Source organism: Cryptomeria japonica, chromosome 8 (assembly GCF_030272615.1).
Source record: "Cryptomeria japonica chromosome 8, Sugi_1.0, whole genome shotgun sequence".
Lineage (NCBI taxonomy): Eukaryota > Viridiplantae > Streptophyta > Pinopsida > Cupressales > Cupressaceae > Cryptomeria > Cryptomeria japonica.
In genome coordinates this window covers 54,040,972-54,065,652 of record NC_081412.1, presented here as the reverse complement: position 1 = coordinate 54,065,652, position 24,681 = coordinate 54,040,972, and the positions used below count along the sequence as shown (strand labels likewise).

Sequence of the window (24,681 nt, the reverse complement as noted above, 5' to 3'; positions counted from 1 at the left end):
AATCAACCATATCAAACACAACCACAAAAACATTCACCACTTGACACAAAATTTTTGATGTGGAAACCCAAATGGGGAAAACCACGATGAGATGAGACTCACAAGATAACTATCCAAACTCTTTTGAAGTTCGCCCTATTAGGAGCCAAGCCTATTAAAGTTTTACAAAAAGGTCCTATTACGAAAATATCCTGTTAGGGACCACCCGGTTAAGGGATTGACTATAATGCCTTGTTAGAAGTAATAACTTGTGAGGAGTAAACTCAGTAGAGGATTTGAATTCAAAGCTAATGGACCACCTAGTTAGAGGATTTAAATAACACCAAGCTTGTTAGAGCTTACCCGGTTAGGGGATTTTAAAATGTTGTAATTGTTAGAAAATAATAGGGGTTTGTTGATCTGTTTTAATAGCACTACACTTTCTTGTTAAGATCATTTTCATGCTCCTATCTGCCCTTACAAGCTCTACATATGTACATCATCTAGTTTGGCAACCACACACTCAACTGAAAATTTGCCAACTTTGAAACAAAACAACTCATGGACCTTATAAACAAATCAATATGTCAGTAACACAACAAAAACCTAATTCTCTCATAGAGACTACAAACAAGTTAGTTCAAGTATGATCGATGGATTACATACCAGTCTTTGCACATCATTCAAGAAAGCCTCGCTCGCTCCTTGATCACTGCTTGATCAAACTCAGTAACTCATCACACATTTTGTATTACATGCAATATACTTGATCATTCCCTAGACAAAAATTGTTATCTCAATGTGCCAAAAATACTTTGAAACTCTCTTCATACAATATGCATACGTGTCATAATCATTACCGCTCATCATCGGCTCATAAACCAATACAACCTATTCAATAGGTTAGGGTTTATCAAATCAACAGGTAGTGTTTACTGGTTCAACTCTCCAATACTTAGCAATATCGGTTCACTCCATAAACTTACCTACTGGTTATAGTTTCCTTCACTAGCTCTTCATACCAGTTATAAAACAACATTATAATAATATCATTACTAGTTAATTGACATCAATGACAACATAACATTTCCTTAATGCAATCTTCATGCAAATGCCAACAATAATAGGCAAAATTCTATCATTGATTGGGTCCTCACCTAGTTCAATATTATAAAAAAGGAAAATGAATAGATTGGAGGTGTCGACCAAGGTTGATGATAGAGCTTCTAGTTGGGAAATGGAAGATAAAGATGAAAAGGTCTAGTTGGTGGCTGATGATCTATTAGAGAGGCTCAAGAAATGGTATAAGTGAAGGAGGAAATTAAGGCTCTTAGTGATAAGGTATACCAAACAGAGGATAGGTAGGAGACACATAGTGTTATTATGGAATTGCAGGGAAACCAAAAGACTATTAAAAAAAAACTAGTTGAGTTGGTGGCTTTCAACAATAAAAAGGCAATAAAAAATTCATCTTCTTTGAAAGTTACCCAAGAAGATATTGATAGAAGACATTTGAAGAGGAAGTGCTACATGGAAATGACATGTGCCAATATTTAGGAACCCACTAAATCCATGACCAAGGCTACTCCAAAGTCTCCAGTTATCTCTTCGAGGAAAGGTTCAAATAGAAAATTGGTTTTTTGAATAAGGTGAAAGTGCTTTGCTAGGATTGGAAAGTTGAAAATCCTCCCATAGAGTAGACCATTGATTTGTATCTTATGTGGGTAGTGTAGGTTTTTTGGTTTTCTTCAACTTTTTGTTTTGTTTTATGTTGTTTGTTGGTTGGTTTTGGGTATTTTTGTTAGCTATTCTATTTGTATGGTACTCTCACTACTATTGAGACCCCTACTCTTCTTTATAGTTGTTATGTAAAGTTTCACGATTCTCCCATTTTGTCTAATCATAACTAATCTATTTCTTTAGTCAAATAATTAATTTCTGGTTGGAATACATTAGTATACAATAATCTATTCCAAATAAAAAATGAATTTAAATATGTCAACATATAGTAAAATGTTTTCAAAATGAATTTAAAACATATCCTACATATCAATAAATTGCATTAGTTTCAATTATACACTCACTCTCTATTAATTTTTTACTATTTCTATGTTCTTTGAAGATTTGAATAGTGATCCTTTGACATACTATTTGTATTTTGTTTAATTATAATAGGTTTACTTTAAATAGTAATAAAATTATTATATGAAGTATTTATTTTTGGAAATATTAAATAGTACATGAAGTGAAAAAATAAAGTTGAATATAAATTTTAGAATGGTAGAATGTATATATTATTAAGGATAAAGAAATAATATTGAAGGTAAATATTCTAAAGCATTTAATTGAACAATTTAGTAACCATTATCCTAGGTTAACTAATATAATAACAAGAAAATCTATTTAACCATTATTATGGTTAATAGTGAAGAATTTGAATAAGCGATAGGGCTTTCATAGTGGTGAAACATAATGTCAAGCATTGACATATGGGCATGTACATGTCACACTAGAACTAAAAATTCATATTGACACGTACAAAAGGCTACACATAGTTTAAACATTTTTCAAATGCATATTGTGAATCAATCCTTGTGAAAAATATACACATTCTATGTATGAAATCGTTGAATCCTAAGTGTATGTTAGAAATTTTACATACTAATGCATAGTTAATTTTATGTACCATTTAAGGGATAATCATGTATTTAGCTAAGAGATAACAAAATCCTAACTTTTTACATAGTAACTATTTAGAGATAATAATGTAATTACCTAAGAGATAATGAAACTCTAATATGATTCTCAATTAATTAACTTAAAAATATAGCCCTCATTATTAAGGCTTTTACAATAGCCACCACTAAAACTAGCTTTATAATAATGATCCGAGTGGATATATTTTCCACCAAAAATTCACAATGCTCCAACAGTTTCGGTAACGGTTACCAAAAAAAAAATTATGGGGTTTGATCCGGTGATCAGCCACATACAAGGTCTTTGCTCCACCACTCAACCGCGAGATCACCGCTGACTAGTATAGGAGGCCGGTTTGTTTTAATGACTAGCAAATCACTAAAAGGAGATGCATGAGAATTGAACCCCCGACCTCCTAGCTCCCGCAGATGGCTCTAAACCATTAAGGCCTGCGATAAATTCGACATTTAAATAGCAAATAAGTTATTTAAAGAAGCATGTTGGGATAAGGCTGAAATTGGAGGTCTCAGGTCAAGCTCGAGCCCCTCTAAAATAAAACATATAAACCCAAATATATTATCAAGACATATTTTTAATGGGCTATGATTATTCTTAAAAGATTTTAATGTTGTTTAAAGGGGATTTTTGAAGATTTATTGTTGTAAATGGGAGATAGGGTAGATTTTCAAAAATCATATGGTTATGAACCAAATTTGGCAAAAAATGTGTATAAAAGGGGGTAGCTTAGGAGTTTGAGTGGGTGGTGAGTTGTGAGAGAATTTTCTTGGAGAATTTGAGTGTTCAACTTTGTGCACTAGAGGAGATTCATACTGTTGCACTTGAAGGAGGAGAACTTTGTAACTCTTTGTAATCAGAGACTTGGAACTTTGTCCAATTGAAGGCCTTGTAACCACTATTGGAGCATAATCAAGGATTGGTCACTCTGTTGGAGAGGGACCCGGAGACGTAACCATATTGGTGAACTCCGTTATCAACTCGTGTTCCTGTCTTCTCTCTTTAGTTAAATTCATCACTTTATTATTGTTGTGTTTCTTTAAGCATGTAATTACATTTTTAAGACCTTCTATTTTAGCGTTATAATAGTTAATCATACACGTGCAACAGTCATAGATCCTAACATCAGATCAAGTGGTATCAGAGGTTCTTGTGACTAGTGTTTGCAGAGGTGAATGATAACAAGAGCCAAGAGCCAATGAGGTGAAGGCACACTCGCGGAATACAATCCAGAGATTGGAAAAAGAAGGATTTTCCCACGTTCAAAGATGGCAGCTGAAGAAGGCCAAACCAAGTTCGATGGGGAAGCCTTACAAAAGGCATTTCTTGATATGAAGTCGATGGTTGATGTTCTTCTCCAGGAAAGACAAGAACAACAGAAACATGAGAAAGGAGGTGCATCAAAACTAGAGGATAAAGGAAAAAGACTAGGAGGTGGTGGTTCCCCACCAAAAACTCCTCCTTCTCCTCTTTCTTCTCCTTCTCCCCCTTGTTCTCCATCTTCTTTTGTTAATCCTTTTAAGGGCACACATAAGCCCGTAATCAAACTTGATGTAAAATTTGAATTGCCTAAATATAGTGGGGAACTAAGTGCTGAAAAACTTGATGATTGGATACAACAAGTAGAGGTTTACTGTAGGATACAGGGCCTGATAGAAGATGCCTCTAGGATACAGTTGGCTACTCTCCGTTTAGGAGGTACTGCTCTCACCTGGTGGGAGAGTAGGACCCAAGAGGAGATTGCTCATCATGGTAGAGTTAGGATGTCCTGGATGGAGTTTGTTGCCACTCTTAAAGAGCAATTCTATCCTTTAGGACACATGCAACAACTAACTATGAATTTCCAAACCTTTAGGCAAGCAAAAGGCCAATCAGTGCAGGAGTACACCCACGAGTTTAGAAAACGGGCAATAGCATTGAATGTACCCTTGTATACCCAAGATACCCTGCTTAAATATATAGGTGGTTTACATTCCTACCTCCGACACACTATCCTCATGTTGAATCCTAGTAATCTGGATCAGGTATGTGTCCAAGCTAATCATATTGAGTCTAGGGGTAAGAACACTTTTAGTGAAAGCTTTGCTAAGAAATCATCCAAGAAACCACCAGAGGGAAAATCAAAGGATAAAGGTAAAGGGAAGAAGACGGCTATAGTAAAGAAAGAGGATGCTAAGCCTACATGCTCTCATTGTAAGAAAGAAGGGCATGAAGATGCTAAGTGCTGGAAATTGCATCCAGAGTTGAGGCCAAAGCGATACGGAGGTAACAAAGGTCCAAAGAAGACTACTGCGGTGATCCAACAAGATCTTGGATCTGATTCTGGAGATGAAACTCAGATAGTTGCTACTAGCATCCAAGGTACAGTGAAAGGTAAAACTCTCTCATCAGATGCAATTGTTTCTAATGCAAGTACAAGTAAAGAAATTTCTCTTCCTAATGTGGATAAACAAAGGAATGAACTTTTTCACATCCGTGTGGTAACTAAACACACTAAGATTGATACTTTATTTGATACTGGTTCACAAGTCAACTTAATTTCTGAAGAGGTTGTGAAGAAATTGAATCTAACTACTACTCCTCATCCTAAGCCCTATCCACTGGGATGGGTATGTAATGATTCACAGTTGCAGGTGACAAAACAGTGCAAACTACGTTTTGCCATTACTACTAATTTTACTGATGAGGTAGAGGTAGATGTGGTACCTTTGCATATTTGTGGGCTTGTGTTAGGAAGTCCATATCTTTTTGATAGACAGGCAATCTTTTACAGGGAGGAGAATAAGTATCATTTGTTCAAAGATGGTAAAGAGTACATAGTTAGATCACATAAAGTCAAAACTAGTCTTGCATTAGTAAATGCTGGTCAAATGAAAAGATTAGTAAATGCGAGTAAAAACTTTGTTCTTATGCTTGTAAAAGCCAAGGATGATGATAAATCCGAGGCATTTAAGGGGTGTAAACTAGAACATAAGGCCGAGTTGGTCAAAATTATATCTACATATGATGACCTTTTTCAGGAACCAAAGGGGTTGCCCCCCAAGAGAGAGATCCAACATGAGATACATTTGCAGCAGGATGTGCCTCTGCCTAATATCGGCATGTATTGCTTATCTGTTCTACAAAATGAAGAGATCAAGAAACAGGTTCAAGAGTTAGTCGAGAAAGGAGTAATTCGACCAAGCACTTCTCCATGTGGCTCGCCAATTGTCCTAGTGCCAAAGAAGGATGGGTCCTGGAGGATGTGTATTGACTATCGAGCCCTAAATAAGATCACGATAAAGAATAGGTATCCTCTTCCTCGTATTGATGATTTACTTGATCAACTAAAGCATGCGGTTTATTTTACTAAGCTGGATTTGCGAAGTGGTTATCATTAGATTAGGATTGCAGAAAATGACATTTGGAAAACTGCATTCAAGACTAAGCAAGGACTATATGAATGGTTGGTAATGCCTTTTGGGTTGTGCAATGCACTAGCTACTTTCATGCGTGTAATGAATGATGTATTTCATCCTTTCATTGATGAATTTGTAATAGTCTACCTAGATGATATCCTTGTATTTAGTAAGTCTTGGGATGATCATGTAAGTCATGTAAAGAAAGTTTTTGATGTTTTGAGAAAAGAAAAACTATATGAAAGATGTCAAAATGCGAGTTTGCAAAGACATCTCTAATGTACTTAGGCTATGTCGTAGGAAATGGTCAATTGAAAGTTGACCTTGTGAAGGTCGAGGTAATTGTAAAATGGCCTAAGCCAAGTACAGTAACAGAAGTCAGAAGTTTCCTAGGTGCAGTTCAGTACTGGAGAAAGTTTATTTCTAACTTCTCCTATATAGCATCGCCGTTACATGCATTGACAAGTACAAAGGCAACTTTCTAGTGGGGTGGACCTCAACAAAAGGCTTTCAACACTTTGAAGGAGAAGTTGAGCACCGCACCTGTTCTGACTTTGCCAAATTTGCAAAAACCATTTGAGATCGAAACCGATGCAAGTGGGTTTGCCATGGGAGCAGTTCTAATGCAGGGAGGTAAGCCAGTATGTTATCACTCTGAAACTTTCACATTTGCAGTCAGTAACTATCCTACTTATGATAAGGAACTCTATGCACTAGTTCAGAGTGTTAAAAAATGGAAGCACTATCTAATGGGCAAAGAAACAATCATCCACACTGATCACCAACCACTACAATATCTACATTCACAATCAAAATTGCAGCAAAGTAGGCACTTTAGGTGGATGGGATTCCTTCAACAATTTCACTTAGTAATTAAGTACAAGAAGGGTGTCCATAATAAGGTAGCAGATATGCTTTCTAGACCTCCTGTTATGAATGCTTTGGTTATCCTTTAAGGAAGTTCCATGGTTCACGAAAGTTTTCAAGAACAATATGCCATGGATGATAACTTTAAGGAAATTTATACAGCTCTAATTGCAGGCAAACAAGTAGAAGAAAAGAACTACTATGTGAAAGATAAACTATTGTATCATTTAGGAAAGTTATGCATTCCTAAAGGTGAACAAGCACAAGTAGTTAGAGAAGCTCACACATCATTGATTGCTGGACACTTTGGTGTTAGCAAGACAATGACTCAATTGCAAAAACATTGTTATTGGCCTCACATGCAGGTAACTGTAACTAAATATATCAAAGGATGTGTAATGTGTGCAACTAGTAAACCCAATAACAGGAAATTGGGGTTGTACATGCCTCTTCCTATTCCGTCTCGACCTTGGGAAAGTGTTTTGATGGACTTTGTTGGAGGACTTCCCATGTCTAAAAAGGGACATGACTATCTGTTTGTAGTAGTTGATAGATTCAGCAAAATGTGTGTTCTAATGCCTTGTAAGAAACAGATCACAGCCGACCTGACAGCTCATTTGTATTTCCAGTATGTATGGGTCCATTTCGGGCTCCCTACTTCCATTGTATCAGATCAAGATTCTCGATTCCTAGGAGAATTTTGGTCCACATTGTGGGATATCATGGACACAAAGCTAAAGAAAAGTATAACTTTTCATCCTCAAACCGATGGACAAACAGAAGTGGTAAATAGAACAGTTGTACACTTGCTTCGAGGCTACTGCAACAAACATCCCAAGCAGTGGGATGAGAGTCTACATTATGTGCAACATGCCTACAACCATGCAGCACATTCTTCTACAAAAAGGTCTCCATTTGAGATATGTTTTGGTTATCTGCCACGAACACCAATGGACTTTGCCTTTGGAAAATATGATGTTGAAGATGGACGTCATGATGCAGAGAAGGCTTTGAAGTTCATTCAAAAATTCCAAGCAGTTCATCAGGCAGTAGAAGCTCAATTGGAGAAGAGCCAAGCCAAATACAAGGCTCGACATGACAAGCATCACATAGATCATCATTTTCAAGTTGGCGACCGCATTTGGTTACATATCAGCAAGGAAAGGATGCAAGGTGAAGGTAAAAGCTTAAGCCTATCAGATATGGTCCCTTTGAGATCTTGGAAAAGATTGGTACCAATGCCTTTCGCCTTAATCTTCCTCCATATATGCAAATTTACTCAGTTGTAAATGTAGAAAACCTGAAGTTGTACGAGCCTCCAATGATTTTGGATGAAGAGGCTAATGTTCAGGTCCCATCAGTTGATGACCTTTCACCTGAGTATATGTCAGAGCTGCCAGAGGATGTCATTCTTGACAGAAATGTCAGATCTTCAAAAAGAGGTGCTATTGAGTACCTTAAAGTAGGACGTAAAGGAATGCATCTAGGCAAAGCACAATGGATGGAGGTTGAAAGAGTGAGGGAGTTGTATCCTCACTTAATTTCTAAGTAATCAAGCTTTCGGAGGTCCAAAAGCTCTCCAATGGGGAGGATTGATTCGAGTGGATATATTTTCCACCAAAAATTCACAACGCTCCAACAGTTTCGGTAACGGTTACCAAAAAAGATATTTATGGGGTTTGATCCCGTGATCAGCCACATACAAGGTCTTTGCTCCACCACTCAACCGCGAGATCACCGCTGACTAATATAGGAGGCAGGTTTGTTTTAATGACTAGCAAATCACTAAAAGGAGATGCATCAGAATTGAACCCCCGACCTCCTAGCTCCCGCAGATGGCTCTAAACCATTAAGGCATGTGATAAATTCAACATTTAAATAGCAAATAAGTTATTTAAAGAAGCACGTTGGGATAAGGCTGAAATTGGAGGTCTCGGGTCAAGCTCGAGCCCCTCTAAAATAGAACATATAAACCCAAATATATTATCAAGACATATTTTTAACGGGCTATGATTATTCTTAAAAGATTTTAATGTTGTTTAAAGGGGATTTTTGAAGATTTATTGTTGTAAATGGGAGATAGGGTAGATTTTCAAAAATCATATGGTTATGAACCAAATTTGGCAAAAAATGTGTATAAAAGGGGGCAGCTTAGGAGTTTGAGTGGGTGGTGAGTTGTGAGAGAATTTTCTTGGAGAATTTGAGTGTTCAACTTTGTGCACCAGAGGAGATTCATACTGTTGCACTTGAAGGAGGAGAACTTTGTAACTCTTTGTAATCAAAGACTTGGAACTTTGTCCAGTTGAAGGGCTTGTAACCACTATTGGAGCATAATCAAGGATTGGTCACTCTGTTGGAGAGGGACCCGGAGACGTAACCATATTGGTGAACTCCGTTATCAACTCGTGTTCCTGTCTTCTCTCTTTAGTTAAATTCATCACTTTATTATTGTTGGGTTTCTTTAAGCATGTAATTACATTTTTAAGACCTTCTATTTTATCGTTATAATAGTTAATCATACACGTGCAACAGTCATAGATCCTAACATTAGATCAAATAACTTTTAAAAAATCATTTTTTTTATATTATAATTGAATTAATAGAATAAATAAATAGTTTACATAATGTAAAGTTGGATTCACTATACTATCAAAACCTCCACACTATAGACCATCAATTTGTGTCTTTTGTGGGTGGTGTATTTTGGTTTGGTCATTTTTTGTTTTAGTGTTCTTTTTATTTCTTGGTCTTTAGCTAGTTCTGGTTTTTTGTTATGACTCTAGTTGTAACATTGGGTGGTCTCACTCCTTACGAAACCCATGTCTTATGTTGTGTATCTATTACATAAGGGTTTGGGCCCTCTCCTACTTTATCTTATCAGAAAATAGGCTTAAAGGAAATTGATCAAAAATACGTAAATATAAATCTTGTTTGAGGTTACAAATAAATAAGACATTAAAATTTACATTATCATGAACATACAAGAGCTATCCTAAAATGTTTTGACCTTCAGTTGACCTAAAAAAGTTCCATAGCTATAAATAAATGGTTGTAATAATTAAACTATAATAGATATAAATTTTCTAATATGATAAATAATGATATGTTGTGAAAAGTAAATCTCTTATTATGTATATATGACATGGTTTTATCATTCATCTATAATTTAAAGGGATTGCTACCTATTTTTGTGTAATCTATTCTATTCTAAGATGTCATCATGATGCAATAATTATTGTATAGATAATTTTATTTTGAGTATAATTTCAAATTCTAGACAATAAACATCATATTAGTTATTAAATAAGTATTTTACTATCCACCATAAGACACACTATTACTAAAAATAATTCATTTTGACACACACCCCAAAAAGGACCATTTCAAAATTAGCTCCAATAAAATATTAAATATAGTCAAAATTATAGATATACAAATATAATCTAAAATTATACTAAATGTGATATTTTCAAGCAATTATAAATATAAAATTTATGAAATGTAGGCCAAATAAAATAAAGATCAAACATATTTTTAAACTCATTGTGGATAATTTTGTTGTAGATTGAGACTATAAGAACTATAGTAATTTGTAGAAAATTTGTATATTAGATCCAAGGAATAGGCTAGTAGATAACCTCATATGTCTAGAGACATGTTCTCCACTGAGCTTATTGTTGGTGTTTTGTACATTTTCTTGTGGGTGGAAAATATTTAATTCTATCTATAATATCATTAACCAATATCATGAAGTTAGGATTGAAACATGTACGATAGAAGATTGAATGAATTGATTAAATAATGATGCTTGAAATTTGTTAATAAATTTCTAAAAAATTATTTGTTCTTGTTAGGTATTACTCTTTCTAAAAAAAATGATGAATTGGTTGGTTAGCCTTACAAATTAGTTCTTGTCATTGTAAGCATTATTGACAAAAATGATCAATTCTTCAACAGATATTACTTAAAAAATGCTCTATTCATATTGAAATACAAAACACATAAAGCATGTTTGATAACAAGTTGATATATAATTTTGCTATACAAGAATTATAACTTTATTTTAATCTTATTTCATATTAATTTAAAATATTCTCTTTATTATATTATATTTTTCGAAACCAACCAGTTTTGCCCACTGTCATTATCATAAAATAATAATTAATAAACATATATCATATTTTAAACATAAAATAATTAATGATAGGTCCCTCTTTTTAATTTATATACCAACTACGTGGTATAGGATCCAGCATAACAATCAAATTGTTTCCATCACAAGCTCTTATTGCATTCAATATTTGCCTGTAATTGTAGTCGTTGTTTGAACTAAGTGCAATGGCAACCATGAAAAAACTGTCACCCACTTATGGAGATATGGTCACTATTCTCAGCATTGACGGAGGAGGAATCCGGGGGATTATCCCTGCAACTATTCTTCAATTCCTAGAGGCAGAGCTTCAGGTATTTGTTTCTCTCCGATCGAACCCATTATATATTCTAAATTATTTCAACTGTGCTTACTGTTTTTAAGGCTTTGTTGCAGTAAAATTAAACTTTAATTTGTTGACAGAAACTGGATGGTCCGGGTGTCAGAATAGCTGATTATTTCGATGTCGTGGCGGGGACAAGTACAGGAGGACTCGTTACAGCGATGTTAACTGCTCCAAACAAGGAAAAGAGACCATTGTTTGCCGCCAAGGACGTTACACAGTTCTATTTGCACGAGAGTCCTTCAATTTTCCCATACTGAAAGTTAGTACCCCACAATTTCTAAGCATTCTAATTTGGTAGAATAGACGGACAATTAAAAAAGTTTAGCGACTAAGTTGTTGAATGAATCCTTACCAGGGACATTTTGGTAAGGTGGCAATCGTTTCTCGGGAATACGATAGGCCCCAAATATGATGGGCGTTATCTGCACAATCTTGTAAGAAATTTAGTGGGTGACATTCGAATGGATAAACTACTAACTAATGTGGTGATCCTAACCTACGATACTAAATTACAGCAGCCTATAATTTTCTCTTCTTTTGAGGTACTTATTTTTCTTTCTTCTCTATTTCAGATTCTTTCAGTACAATTCTTTATATATCAATAGATCGTCATCTGTACATACCTTATCTACAGGCCAAACACGATATCTCAAAAGATGCATATTTGTCAGACGTATGCATTGGTACTTTGGCTGCCCCAACATATCTTCCTGCTCACTACTTTGAAACAAAAGATTCGTTCGGCAATACCAGAGAATTCAACCTCATAGACGGAGGAGTTGCTGCTAATAATCCAGTAATACTTCTTCAATTGTCCCCATTATTTGTTAATTGCTGCTTATCTACAACTAACTTGAATCTTCTGGACTGTAATTTCAACTCATATTTTCAGACTTTAATTGCTGTCAACGAAGTCACCAAAGAATCCCTCATGCATCCCGAAGATTGGGTAGCCCTAAGCAAAGCAAAGGTGAATTAGTAAAGAAAGAAACATTATTTTGATTTGGTGTTTTCAACATTTATTAACTGTTAGCATTTTCCAATGAGGACAAGAGAAAGATTTTGGTGCTATCTCTTGGAACTGGCTACCAAACGGCATCGTACAAAGCCACAGATGTTGCAAAGTGGGGATCGTTGGGATGGGTCGATCAGAAAAATGCGGTGCCACTGGTCGACACATTTATGCAATCAAGTTCAGATATGGTGGACATTTACGCTTCCTTAGTATTCCAATCCTTTCAGTCTGGAAAGAACTATCTCAGAATTCAGGTTTATAAATTTCTTCATCTATAGAAGTTCTTTACCCATTAACTCTAATGTGATATTTACTCATAGAATGCTCTATTTTAGGAAAACCAATTGACGGGAGACGCTGCCAAGGTTGATGTCTCTACTCCTGAGAATCTTAAGGATCATGTAAAGATAGGTAATGATCTCCTCAAAAAGAACGTTAGCAGAGTCAATTTAGAGACGGGATTGTTTGAGAATGTTGATGGTGAGGGTTCCAACAGCGATGCCTTGATCAGGTGAATCATAATTCTTGTTCATTCCATTATGAAATGAAAGACACAGAAAGTATTAGTCGATGATTTGAGTATTAATTATTGTTTCTTGACTTCTGAGCAGGTTTGCAAAGGATCTCTCGGACGAAAAAAATTTGCGAATCTCACGATCATCTGTGCCAGCAATCTAATCAATTTCTTTGGTATAAGGACTTCAATGCAACCACTTGATTGCTGACCCTTTTGATACCGGTTACTGTTTACTTTTTTAAGCTGTCGGGCAGCTTGTTTCTTCTGATGTGCTGTTACATCCAGTAAAAAGCCCAGTAAAAATCCATTTCTTTGTTTCTGAATCATGTTTATTTCTGGTGCAAATGACCATGTATAGGGTTTATGGTGCCCTTCAAAACCAAATCAAAATCGTATTAAATAAGCTAATATAAGATTGTACTTTCGACTTATTATCTTCTTCTCAATTTAATTTTTTGTAATATTTATATTAAAACATAATATTTAAATAATTTTTTAATTTATTTTATGATTATTTTTAATGAAAAGATAATTATTTTTTTTTTAATTCTATTTCATAATAAATTTTAATTTAATAGTATAAAAAAATTAATTAAATGATATATGTGCACATATATTATTATTTTGTGTACTATCTATTATGAATCTTGTCCTTGAACATCCTCTTTTGTTTATATTAATGTACTTTTGACTTATTTTCTTCTTTTTAATTTTAATTTTTTTAATATTTATATTAAAACATAATATATAAATATTCTTTTAAATATTTTATGATTATATTTAATGAAAAATAATTGTCTTTTTTAATTCTATTTCATAATAAATTTCAATTTAATATTATAAAAAATTAATTAAATGATATATGTGCACATGTATTATTATTTTGTGTACTATCTATTATGAATCTTGTCCTTGAACATCTTCTTTTGTTTATATTATTATCTTTAGCTCTCTATGTACTATGTATTTCTTCAATGAGATATCAATTTTAAATACCCAAATGTTTATGTGTGTTTCTTAAAGACTATAAATTGTTTATAAGTGAAGGAGATTCAAATATTTTCTAACATTAATGAATAATGTTCCAATGATTTGACTTACATCCAACTTTAGTACATAAATTTAATAGAAAATTGGAGTAAATTATATAGAATCCAACACTAAGCCACACGTTCTACCCTAAAAACACAAATCATAGAAACAATTAAACATTAGTTAATATATATCAAATATTTAAACTATAATTATTGACAATTTATAATTTAAAATGAAGGGACCAAAGTTTTTTTTGACCTTGACACAGACTTCGTGAGTTATATCAATTTTCCTTACCAAAACACTAAAATAAGGTAGAAAGTATAGGGAGAGTGATGAAGTGAATAGTCAAAGATAATAATTTGAAAGACATGTTTTGGAGAGAAGAAGGAAGGGGGAGAGTGTGAGATGGTTCAGAGATTGTAAGTTCCAGTTCTAATTAATTATTTGATACCATTGTAGCTAGTAGATATAAGGTATACAAACAATCAATTTTCTAGAGAAAATTGCAATTTTGAAATTGCAAAATGAGAATGTTTCCATAGTAAACCGTTCTCTTGAATAACTTTCTTTCTTTCAATTGTTATATTGATAGTGCAATCCACTATGTATTTCTTCAATGGAATATCATTATAGACAGCCGAAAGTCTATTTTACTTCACTAAAGACTATAGATTCTTTATAGGAGACTCAAATACTTTTTGACATTTAAGAATAATATTCCTATGACTTGTGAATCATTTGTCTAAATTTAAATCACTTACATCTAGATCTCTATTACTTAAATTTAATTAAAAATTAGAGTAAATTATTTATAACCCAACTCAGAACCACATAAAATACTTTGAAATCCGTGTTGTATTTTAACAACACAAATTGTATGAAACAGTTTAGACAATATATATCAAACATCCAAAATAATAATATAAATAATTTGCAAATTAAAAAATTAAATTTTTGTAACTTTGATACATAGACTGCATGAGTTAAACCTCAAAAAATTATAAATATTTTCTAACATTTAACTCCACAAATCTGAATCACATAGAAGACATTCAAATCCATCCTCTACCCTAAAAACACAAATCATATAAAACATTAGAAAATGCATATCACGGTGTTGGAAGTGAAGCAAGGCAACTTGTCTCCAATAATGTGACGTGATGAAGATAAGACACAGGTAAAGCTCACTACCTACCAACCTTCGCCATATGAACGTGAAAATGGCGTCCAAGTGGCTCCTCTGACATCTTCTGGAGGGATTTTGGCTTTTGGAAATTGGAAGGTCCAACGGAGCAATTCAGAATAAGGGAGGCCATGGTGTCTCAATACATTATCCACGTGCAGCTAGGACAGAGTAAAACAGTTCCCTCATTTAATATTTCATTGTGCAGGTTGTAACGATTTATTGGATCGGTTTCTAAGAAATAATGGGGGCCCTGCGTGAGTTATCTAATAGGATTCTTAAGATTCCATCTTTCCCAAAAACATATGTTAATAAAAATACCGAGTGAAGACAATAAACAAGAGACCTTGTGGCAAAACATGTGAACATTCTAAAGAATGAGAATCCCTTGAAATCCATCCTCTACCCTAGAAACACAAATCGTATAAAACATTAAAACATAAGACAATGCATATCAAACATGCAAGAAGCAGCCGATGTTGTCGCATGCGAAGCAAGGCAACTTGTCTCCAACAATGTGACGAGATGAAGATGATGCTGAGAGGCGCAGATGTAGGTAGTGAGCTTCATCTACCTACCAACCTTCCTCATATGAACGTGAAAATGGCGTCCAAGTGGCTCCTCTGACATTTCCTGGAGGGATCGGAAGTTCCAATAGAGCAATTGAGGAGAAGGGAGGTTATGCTGTCTCAATACATTCTCCACTTGCAGCTATGACAGAGTAAAACAGTTGTCTCATTTAATATTTTATTGTGCAGGTTGTATGGATTTATTGCACGGGTTTTTAAGAAATAATGGCGTGAGTTATCGAATAAGATTGTTCAGATTCCCTTTCCCAAAAACACAGGTTAAAAATACCGAGTGAAGACTCTAAACTAGAGGTACCACATGTGAACATTCTCAAGGATGACAATCCCTTTACTAAATGCAAATTATTGACTAGTTGTACAATGGATATGTTGAGGAATGTTTTTATAAATTCGTAATTGTATAAGAAAAGTATAGTATTTTAAGTAAATAATAATAGAATGTGAATTGGAATGTGTTTGAAATTAATTAAAATAGTAATTTGAAATAATTGTTTGTTTTGTATGGAAAAACAAAATAGGAGTGAGTTTACCAAAAAATAATAGTAATAGATTAATTATGTTGAAAGGCATAACTTACATGGAAACATGGATGAAGTGTAATGGCATGAACATTTTAACAAACAAATAAATAAATAAAATAATTAAATAACCTGCATAAAAAATAATAACCAAAATTTAAAAGTAAAGCTGACAAACACATTATTAATAATAATAAACTACAAATATATTGGATAGTTATACCATATTGAAACCATATAAAAAATGTATAGAGTAAAGAAAAGCAATGAGAAAAAAAATTGACTTACGAATTATGGAATAGAAAATTTCACCAATTACAAAGGATAAATGAAAAAAAATCAAATTAAAAGTTATGAATATAAGACAAAATATAAAAATAAAAAGTTTTAATATAAATATTATAAACAATATGAAAAGTAAAATTAAGGTTATTGTTTTTTTGATCTTAAGAGAATGGTGTTTTGGATTCAACTGTGTTCAAGTTATTTCTCAACTTGAATATAAAATTAAGATTTTTTTTTTCACTTTTTATTTTCCAACTCAAATATTTTCTATCAAAATAAGAACAAAATTTAGAATTCTATTTTTCAACTTGAATATTTATATTAATCTTTTAAAAGTATATAATGATGAGTTTTTTCATTTAATAGAGTAATTTAATTAGCATAGATATCTTAAAGACATCTATCTAAAAGATGCCAAGAGATATCAGTCTTCAGGTGCTTATATTGAAATTTCTATTGAGAATAGATAGGCACCTCAACACTAATATCTTTTGACATCTTTAAGATAAATGTATTTAAGGTAACTATGCTTTTTTTTATTAGGATAAACAGGGTTTGAGGGGACACAAAACCCCTTACAACAGGTTTTGGAGGTACCCGAAACCCTCAGATTTTACCAAGATCCAAAACCCAAAACAAACAACTACAAAAGATGCATCAAAGATAATCAATAGCCTAAAAACAACCTAGTAGCAAAGAGATAACAATGAAACCTAGCTGAAAAGGCAAAAGGCCAAAGTCTTTCACTAGCACAAGGGTTTTGTCAAGGCTCCCTTAACCTTAAACATAAATCAAGGGTTTTCTAGGCACCCATAAGGTGATAAATGGGTTTTAGAAGGATCCCACAACCTGATAACAGAAGTTCCTAGCCACACAAGACCACATAACCAATTCCTAACAAAAAAAAAACAATGGCCAAACTATTCCCTTGAAAACTGCTAACAGCCAGCTAGTTCCAAAAAGAAACTAAAAACATAGGGTTTTTCCAATCTCCCTCAACCTTGTTGAACCCTGCTAGAAACAACATGCATATAACAACATTCACTTCACCAGCTCCCTCACAGCTAAACATCATGACTTCCACAACCACCCAACCACAGTTCTAGGTGAGCCTAGTAGTAGGGAAACAACTGACATCCAAAATGTGCCTCAGAAAACCACACGAAATAGGGTTTTTCCAAGCTCCCTCAACCATAAAAGTGGGTATTATAAGGATCCCACAACCCACAACAATGGGTTTTTGAAAGGCTTCCATAACCTTGTCCTTGAGAGAAACCATAACAAAGCAAATAAATCCCTCCAAAATCACCACCTCAATAGATGATAAAGGAATGAAGTCGAGTAAAAGAGAAAAATTTGTTCCCACATAGTCCAAAAATAGGGTACCGATAGTCTCCCACCAGCAAAACCAAACCTTCACCACCGAGCTAGGCTTAACCTCATTAGGAGAAAGGTTAATTCCAACAAAATCCATCTTAACTTCAAAATAAGACATAAACACCTCAATAAGGCAAGATAGAAAAAACCAAAGCTATAGAGAAAATTAGGCCAACCAAAAAATAGAACAAGCATAACCATAGCTGGAGTAGAGATGGAAACCCATCAATGAATCTTTAGCATAGACCAAAGGATATAGAAAGCTCTGTCTAAGACCACAAAAGATAAATGAAAAAATAAATCTGATCAAGCGAACAACAAATCCTCCAAGAGAATCATAAACCCCAACACATCATCTCCATACATAGGCTATAAAGCATAGACTGGGGGGGGGGGGAGAACAAAAACCTCTACCTCAAAAGAAACAAAAACCTTCAAAAAGATGGAGAAGAAGGGAACATAGAGCACCCAAATCTCACCCAACAACAGATCCATGGGCTAGGATCCAAAAGAAACCACCACCGCACCAATAGAGAATATATCCATCGCAGCAGCACCAACATCAATGATAGAAGCCTCCAACCACAATAACGACTCCACAAAAAACACCACCTCGTCCAAAGCAACCAGATCTCCCACAACAACACCAACTTCTGCATCACTGGCCACCAAAACCGAGGATCAACCTCAACACTGACCAAGAAGAACTACAACCTAGCCCCAACACCGTACCCACCATAGCCAAAAGCCACAAAGGGCGAGGCATATCTGTCGGGTGCAAAACCCCCATCTTGAAGCCAAAGTGAGAGAATAGAATCTTCTGGAACAGAAACAACACCACCACCAACATCGCCCATAGCCATGGAGGTAGGAACTGAGAAATAAAAACACCTCCATCTCCATCCACAGCCACCAACTGAAGATGGGCAAAATAGGCAGTGGAGGGAAAGAGAGATGGAAAGAAGTGGCCACACAAGCCAAAGCTTGAACCCTAGAAATCCCCACCCAAAACCAACTGCTATCGACTATGCATCATTATCATCTTCTCCTTCACCACCATCCTCTGCAGCATCCCCCACCTTGCAGAGGCCACCTAGAACCCTGGTGTTTCACCTGTTCACCCTCATTTCAGAAAACCACAAGGTAACTATGCTAGTCATGCTATATATGTAGTTATAATATTTGAAAATGAATAATCTTGAATAAACCATGAACACTATAAATTTATATATTATAGGAAGAGAGTAAAAAATGAACCTTTTTGTACACATAATTGAATATATTTATTATTTTGTATATATGCATAAATAATTTATGGTGAATGAGTCATCTTTAATGAAGAATTAATACACCAAATATATGAATATATGTATATGCATATGCATATGTATATCAGACATACACAAACACACATGTTTGTATATACATACATACATACATACAAGAATTAAACTATTTAAAAATTATATTATGTGTTTGAAATTGAAATACAAACATTAGACATATTACTCACGGCCATTGGTTTATTGAAATATAACAGGATATATTGTGAAAACATTATTGTAGATATTAATGTCCATTTTTTGAAAGGAAATTAGTTAATTTTAAATAAACTACATAAATAGAATACTATGAAACTATTTTTTTCCAAATTTGCATAAGTCAAATTTGCAACATATTGAAAATTGGACTTTTTGTAGAACTTTAGTCTATTAAAAACATATAATGTAATGAAACATGTAATCAACAATATAAATTTTGATAGATACTTAATTGTTTGACATTATAGATTGACTACTCATATTTTAGAATAAATAATAAAACGAATGTAAAAGAACATTTGTGTAAGTGATGTATAACTCCACACATATATATGAAATAAGTAAAGAGATTTGAAATAAAAAATAAATGGCAACATCAATTTATTTGATATTGATATAAAAACTCATTTAAACATAGATTTTTGTTATATACTAAAGTTTTAAAATATATATAAATCCATAAAAATAATAAAAAAAATATGGCTCTGCAAGTGAAAAACTATCATAATGTCTATGTGACATCTAATCTTCTATTGAGGTCTCCGTATGGCAACTTTTTGGGCTTCACGAATAGATTTTCTATCCTTGCTAGCAGTCACTAGGAAGATAGCCTTATCTCTACAGCAGCAAAAACTCAGGAACAACAGACCTTCTTCGTGAAAACCAAATATTCGTTGATAGAGATGGGAAGGGCTCCCCCTCCTCCCCCATTCATTGATGATCGGAAGTGGTAAAGGGCTGGACATAAACAACCCAAATGCCTAGCTAGTGGGGTGAATCATCAACTAATATGCCATGACCGCCGTCCTCTACATTATTCGGAGAAGGATTTTTTAAAACCTACCCATAAAGACAAAACATTTAACCGGGGAAACACTCTCTAGTGGAAATTTATAGCAAAGATTTTGAGGGGCATGGAAACCCATGCTAGTAATTCACTGCAACACCGTCAGAATTCAGTAGTGGACAAACATTTTAAGGGTATCCATGAATTGAAGCATCCATCAACCACAGAGGAAAGGTCTTTGATAGAAATCAACAATCCAACCCTAACAAAGTATCAAAGGCATTGTAAAGAACTCACCATCTTTGCTCAATGGGAAGGTATTAGTACTCCAGTCGAACAAATCGTTGAATGGTTAATGACATCTTTTCAGGGTCAAGTAAGTATCGACTTCCTCCCTGAAAATTTCCTTTCAATAGAATGTAGCAATCTAGTTTTGAGAAATAGGCTTTTGAATGGGGATATCCCGACATATAAGGGTTTTTGCTTAGAATGCTGGGAATGGCAACCCCTTTTTGATTGATCCCATTTAAAACCTTTTATGGTAAATAAAGCAATATCAATTGATAACTTACCAGTAAAACTTCATAATTTAGAAATCTTAAGAATGATAGGCAATAAAATAGGGAAATTCGTATGTGTCATAAAAACGCCATTTAAATTCTCAAACCGTGTTCTCATGGTGAATATGGATATCAATATCAAAAATTTAAAAAACATAGCTTTAAAAATCAATAACCACATTTTAACCTTCGAACCGACCTTTTATAATGGCCCCATTGAAGATGATATCTCCAGGAAATCTTCACCTATGATGTCACACCCTCAAATAAATCATAATAAAGAGGGCGTCTTACTTAAATTTATGGAAGGAATGGGGGGTTTCAATTTGGAGGGCGATGAATCTTTAAAGATAGAATCCAAGCATCAAGCTTCTGCATCAAATATGCCAGCGGATTGATGCTTTGAGTCCTTATCTAAGGACTCCCTAAATAAGAAAATAAACTCCCCCTTCCTCTCATCTCTGGAAGTAGGCATGACAACAATAGAAGATCCCTGGAACAAGGATCAAGATTTAGAAGATGGGGAGATTAGGGAGCCTCCATTATAGAAGGAACTACCATGTATAGGCACTTTAGGGGATAATGTCAACTCTAGTATAAGCAGAGACTCAGGGATGGATAAATTGAGCCTTCTAAGGACTTCAACAGAAATCAATTTATCCCTTTTAGAGGAACCATTGGTGAAGGAATGTTTTCCCCCTGCTTTGAACAATGGTTCTAAGCAAGATCAACCAACAACCCAAGATAAGGATATGAAGGAGTGAGGGGGGCTAGAGGTAATTTGTGCACCCCTAAAGATTGATTCAATGGCAGCTACAGAGGAAGAGAGAGAACAAGTAGCAAGAGAAATCAACATTATCGCCAATTTTATTGGGGAAGAAGTAGTCAATGACCTAATAGAACAATTTGTTGATGATGTTTGTGATTCCAAAGAATTGGAAAGGTAGAGGGAGCTTTATGTCAAAAATTTAGTGGATAATGCCAAAGTCAATATCGAAACAGAAGAACTATTCATGGCCCTAGATAATTTGGAAAATGAGAACCCAAACATTCTAGGCATTCTTAATATAGAAGAGAACAAAGACTCTCCCGACTATGCCAAGTCCATTAAAAGAAGGGGTAGAAGATCCCTTGTTGAATTAAGATCCAAGGATGGGGAAGCTAGGGGCCAACCAAAAATTTCATCTCTATTTAATGTAGGGGAGGGGAAGTTCCTCCCCACAAAACCATGAAACTCTTATCGTGGAATGTTAGGGTTATGAATGCCCCTAACAAGAAGCGTATCATAAAATGTTGTATATCTGAATCAAAACCAGACATAATTCTAATCCAATAAACTAAAATGAAATCATCCGAGATAGACCTCTTTGAGAAGAAACTAGGTTTTAGGAAACTGAAGTATTCCCTAGCCCTTGGGGCTTTAGGAGGCTTAGCAATCATTTGGGATCCAAGATATTCCTCGTTTTCACCATTAGAGATAAAAAAGAATTGGATAGGCAGAAACGTATCCTGCTATAATAATAAGTTAAGATTTAACCTTATCAATGTTTATGGTCCTGTTCAAAATAGGGATAAAGCTCAAGTCTGGTTGGAACTTGAGACTTTCATAAGAAACAATTAGAATGAGATGTGTATTATTGGAGGAGATTTAAATGCCACCACTAAGGCATCAGACAAAAGAGGAGGTAGTAACAAGCTACCTACCATGGATTTGGACTTCATTGATTGGATCAATAGAAATTCCTTGTTGGAAATTTTGACAGTAGAGAACACCTTTAGATGGAACAACAAAAGGAAAGGCTTCAACAATATTGCTGAAAATATCGATAGATTTTTCATCCATGGAGGGCTTATGAATTTCAATTACACAATGGAAGCAAAGATCCTACCTTTATCTGGTTCTGACCATTATCCACTCCAACTTAACATTATGATAGATCAAGGACCTAGAAACTGCCCATTCAAATTCAAAAGCATGTGGTTTAAGGATGACAACATCATCAACCTGATTGAAAAATGGTGGAGTGAATCAATATTCTTAGACTCAAAGATGTATATTGTTGCAAACAAATTAAAGTTAATCAAAAGGAGGTTCTTGGAGTGGAATAGAGAGCACTTCAGTAACATCTTTGACAAGAAAAGTTTAGTAGAAATGGACCTCAAGTATGTTAATAAGGAATTTTTGGCTCAAGGGATGGATGAACCTCTCTTCCTAAAAGAAAAAATATTACTATCAAAGTATGAAAAGATACTGGCTAAAGAAGAAATCTTCTGGAAACAAAAATCTAGGGAAACTTGGCTAAAAGATGGAGATCGCAACACAAAGTTCTTTTGTAGTATCACCAAGCATAAAAGATGGGCAAATCAAATTTATAACATTAAGAACTCCCAAGGAGTAAATCTGGTAGACCCGTCTAAGGTGGTAGCGGAAGCTATAAGGTTCTTTGAAGACATCCTCAACAACACTGCCGACTCCAATCTTAGGGGCCAACTTAATATAATTAGAAATATTCCAAAACTCATTAAGGCAGAACACAACAGATGTCTGCTTGAGAAATTTACAGAGGAAGAGGTCAAATATTCCCTTATGAAAATGAATCCAGATAAGGCTCTGGGCCCAAATGGCTTCCCTACTAGCTTCTTCCAAAAATGTTGGGGATTTATAGGTCTAGAGATAACAGAGGCCTTAGAGGTTGTTAGAAACTCAGGTAAGTTACTGAAGGAGATCAACAATACTTTCATAGTGCTGATTCCAAAAAAAGAGAAACCAGATAGCTTCAATGATTATAGGCCCATAGCTCTTTGTAACACCCTTTGTAAACTTCTTACCAAAACTTTAGCAACTAGGACTTCAGAAACTTCTCCCTATCATAATTAGCGAAGGACAAATAGGCTTTGTGCCTAATAGATCAATCTATGATGGGTTAATAATAGCTCAGGAAGCTATTCACTCGGTCCAACTTAATGGAGTACCAAGCATGCTGGTCAAATTAGATATTAGTAAAGCTTATGACAAAGTGGACTGGAGATTTGTATGCAAATGTTTGGAAGCGTTTCGCTTCGCCAAATCTTGGATCAACCTTATTTTTGAATGCATTTCCACCCCCAAATTCTCTATTATGGTAAATGGCACACGTAAAGGTTTTTTTATTAGCTCTAGGGGACTAGGGCAGGGAGACCCTGTGTCTCCTTTCCTCTTCATCATTATGGAATAGGCTCTAGGGAGGTCCATCTCAAAGGCTAGGGAAGAGGGTGGGATCATAGATATACCCATTACTAGTAGTCTTACTCCCATCACCCACTAGCAATTTGTAGATGACACAATGCTTTTTGGGCGAGGTGACATTAGGGAAGCAAGGGCCTTCAAAGGTATCCTCAAATCCTACATGGAAGCCTCGGGTCAAGTGGTCAATTTGGAAAAGTCAGTTGTGCTCATGTTCAACATAGAAACCAGATTTGAGGAAGAGATTCGTAGGGCCTTGGAGATCAAGCTTGGTCTCCTCCCTTGCAAATATTTAGGCATCCCTCTGGATAAAGGAAATAGGACATCAAAGTCTTTGGACCACATGATGGAAAAAATCAAGATGAAGATGAACACCTGGAAAGGGAGATGGTTGTCCTCCGTAAATAGGGAAACCTTGGTCAAATCAGTTCTTGCAACAATGCCCATTTACCAACTTTCTTGTCACAATTTATCGACCAAAAAATAGGATGAGCTCAATAAACACCTTAGGATGTTCTTTTGGCAAGGTGCCATTGAAGATAATAAATTATCACTCCTATCTCGGGATAAGATTTGTAGACCAAAAGCAGAAGGA

At 34.7% G+C, this 24,681-nt stretch overlaps 1 protein-coding gene and 1 pseudogene across 1 annotated transcript; both read left to right on the top strand.

Annotated features, from left to right (window-relative positions):
• The first annotated feature begins 3,959 nt into the window (after positions 1–3,959).
• Positions 3,960–6,071, top strand: LOC131857514 (uncharacterized). Its single transcript, XM_059210172.1, has one exon. It carries the CDS (start codon positions 3,960–3,962, stop codon positions 6,069–6,071), a length of 2,112 nt encoding a protein of 703 aa, XP_059066155.1.
• Positions 6,072–11,291: 5,220 nt separating this feature from the next.
• LOC131038782 (patatin-like protein 2) lies at positions 11,292–13,145 on the top strand (annotated as a pseudogene).
• Positions 13,146–24,681: the final 11,536 nt, after the last annotated feature.

Bases quoted from the DNA above. Each gene is read 5' to 3' on its own strand.
- LOC131857514 (XM_059210172.1), top strand. From the start codon at position 3,960: ATGGCAGCTGAAGAAGGCCAAACCAAGTTCGATGGGGAAGCCTTACAA.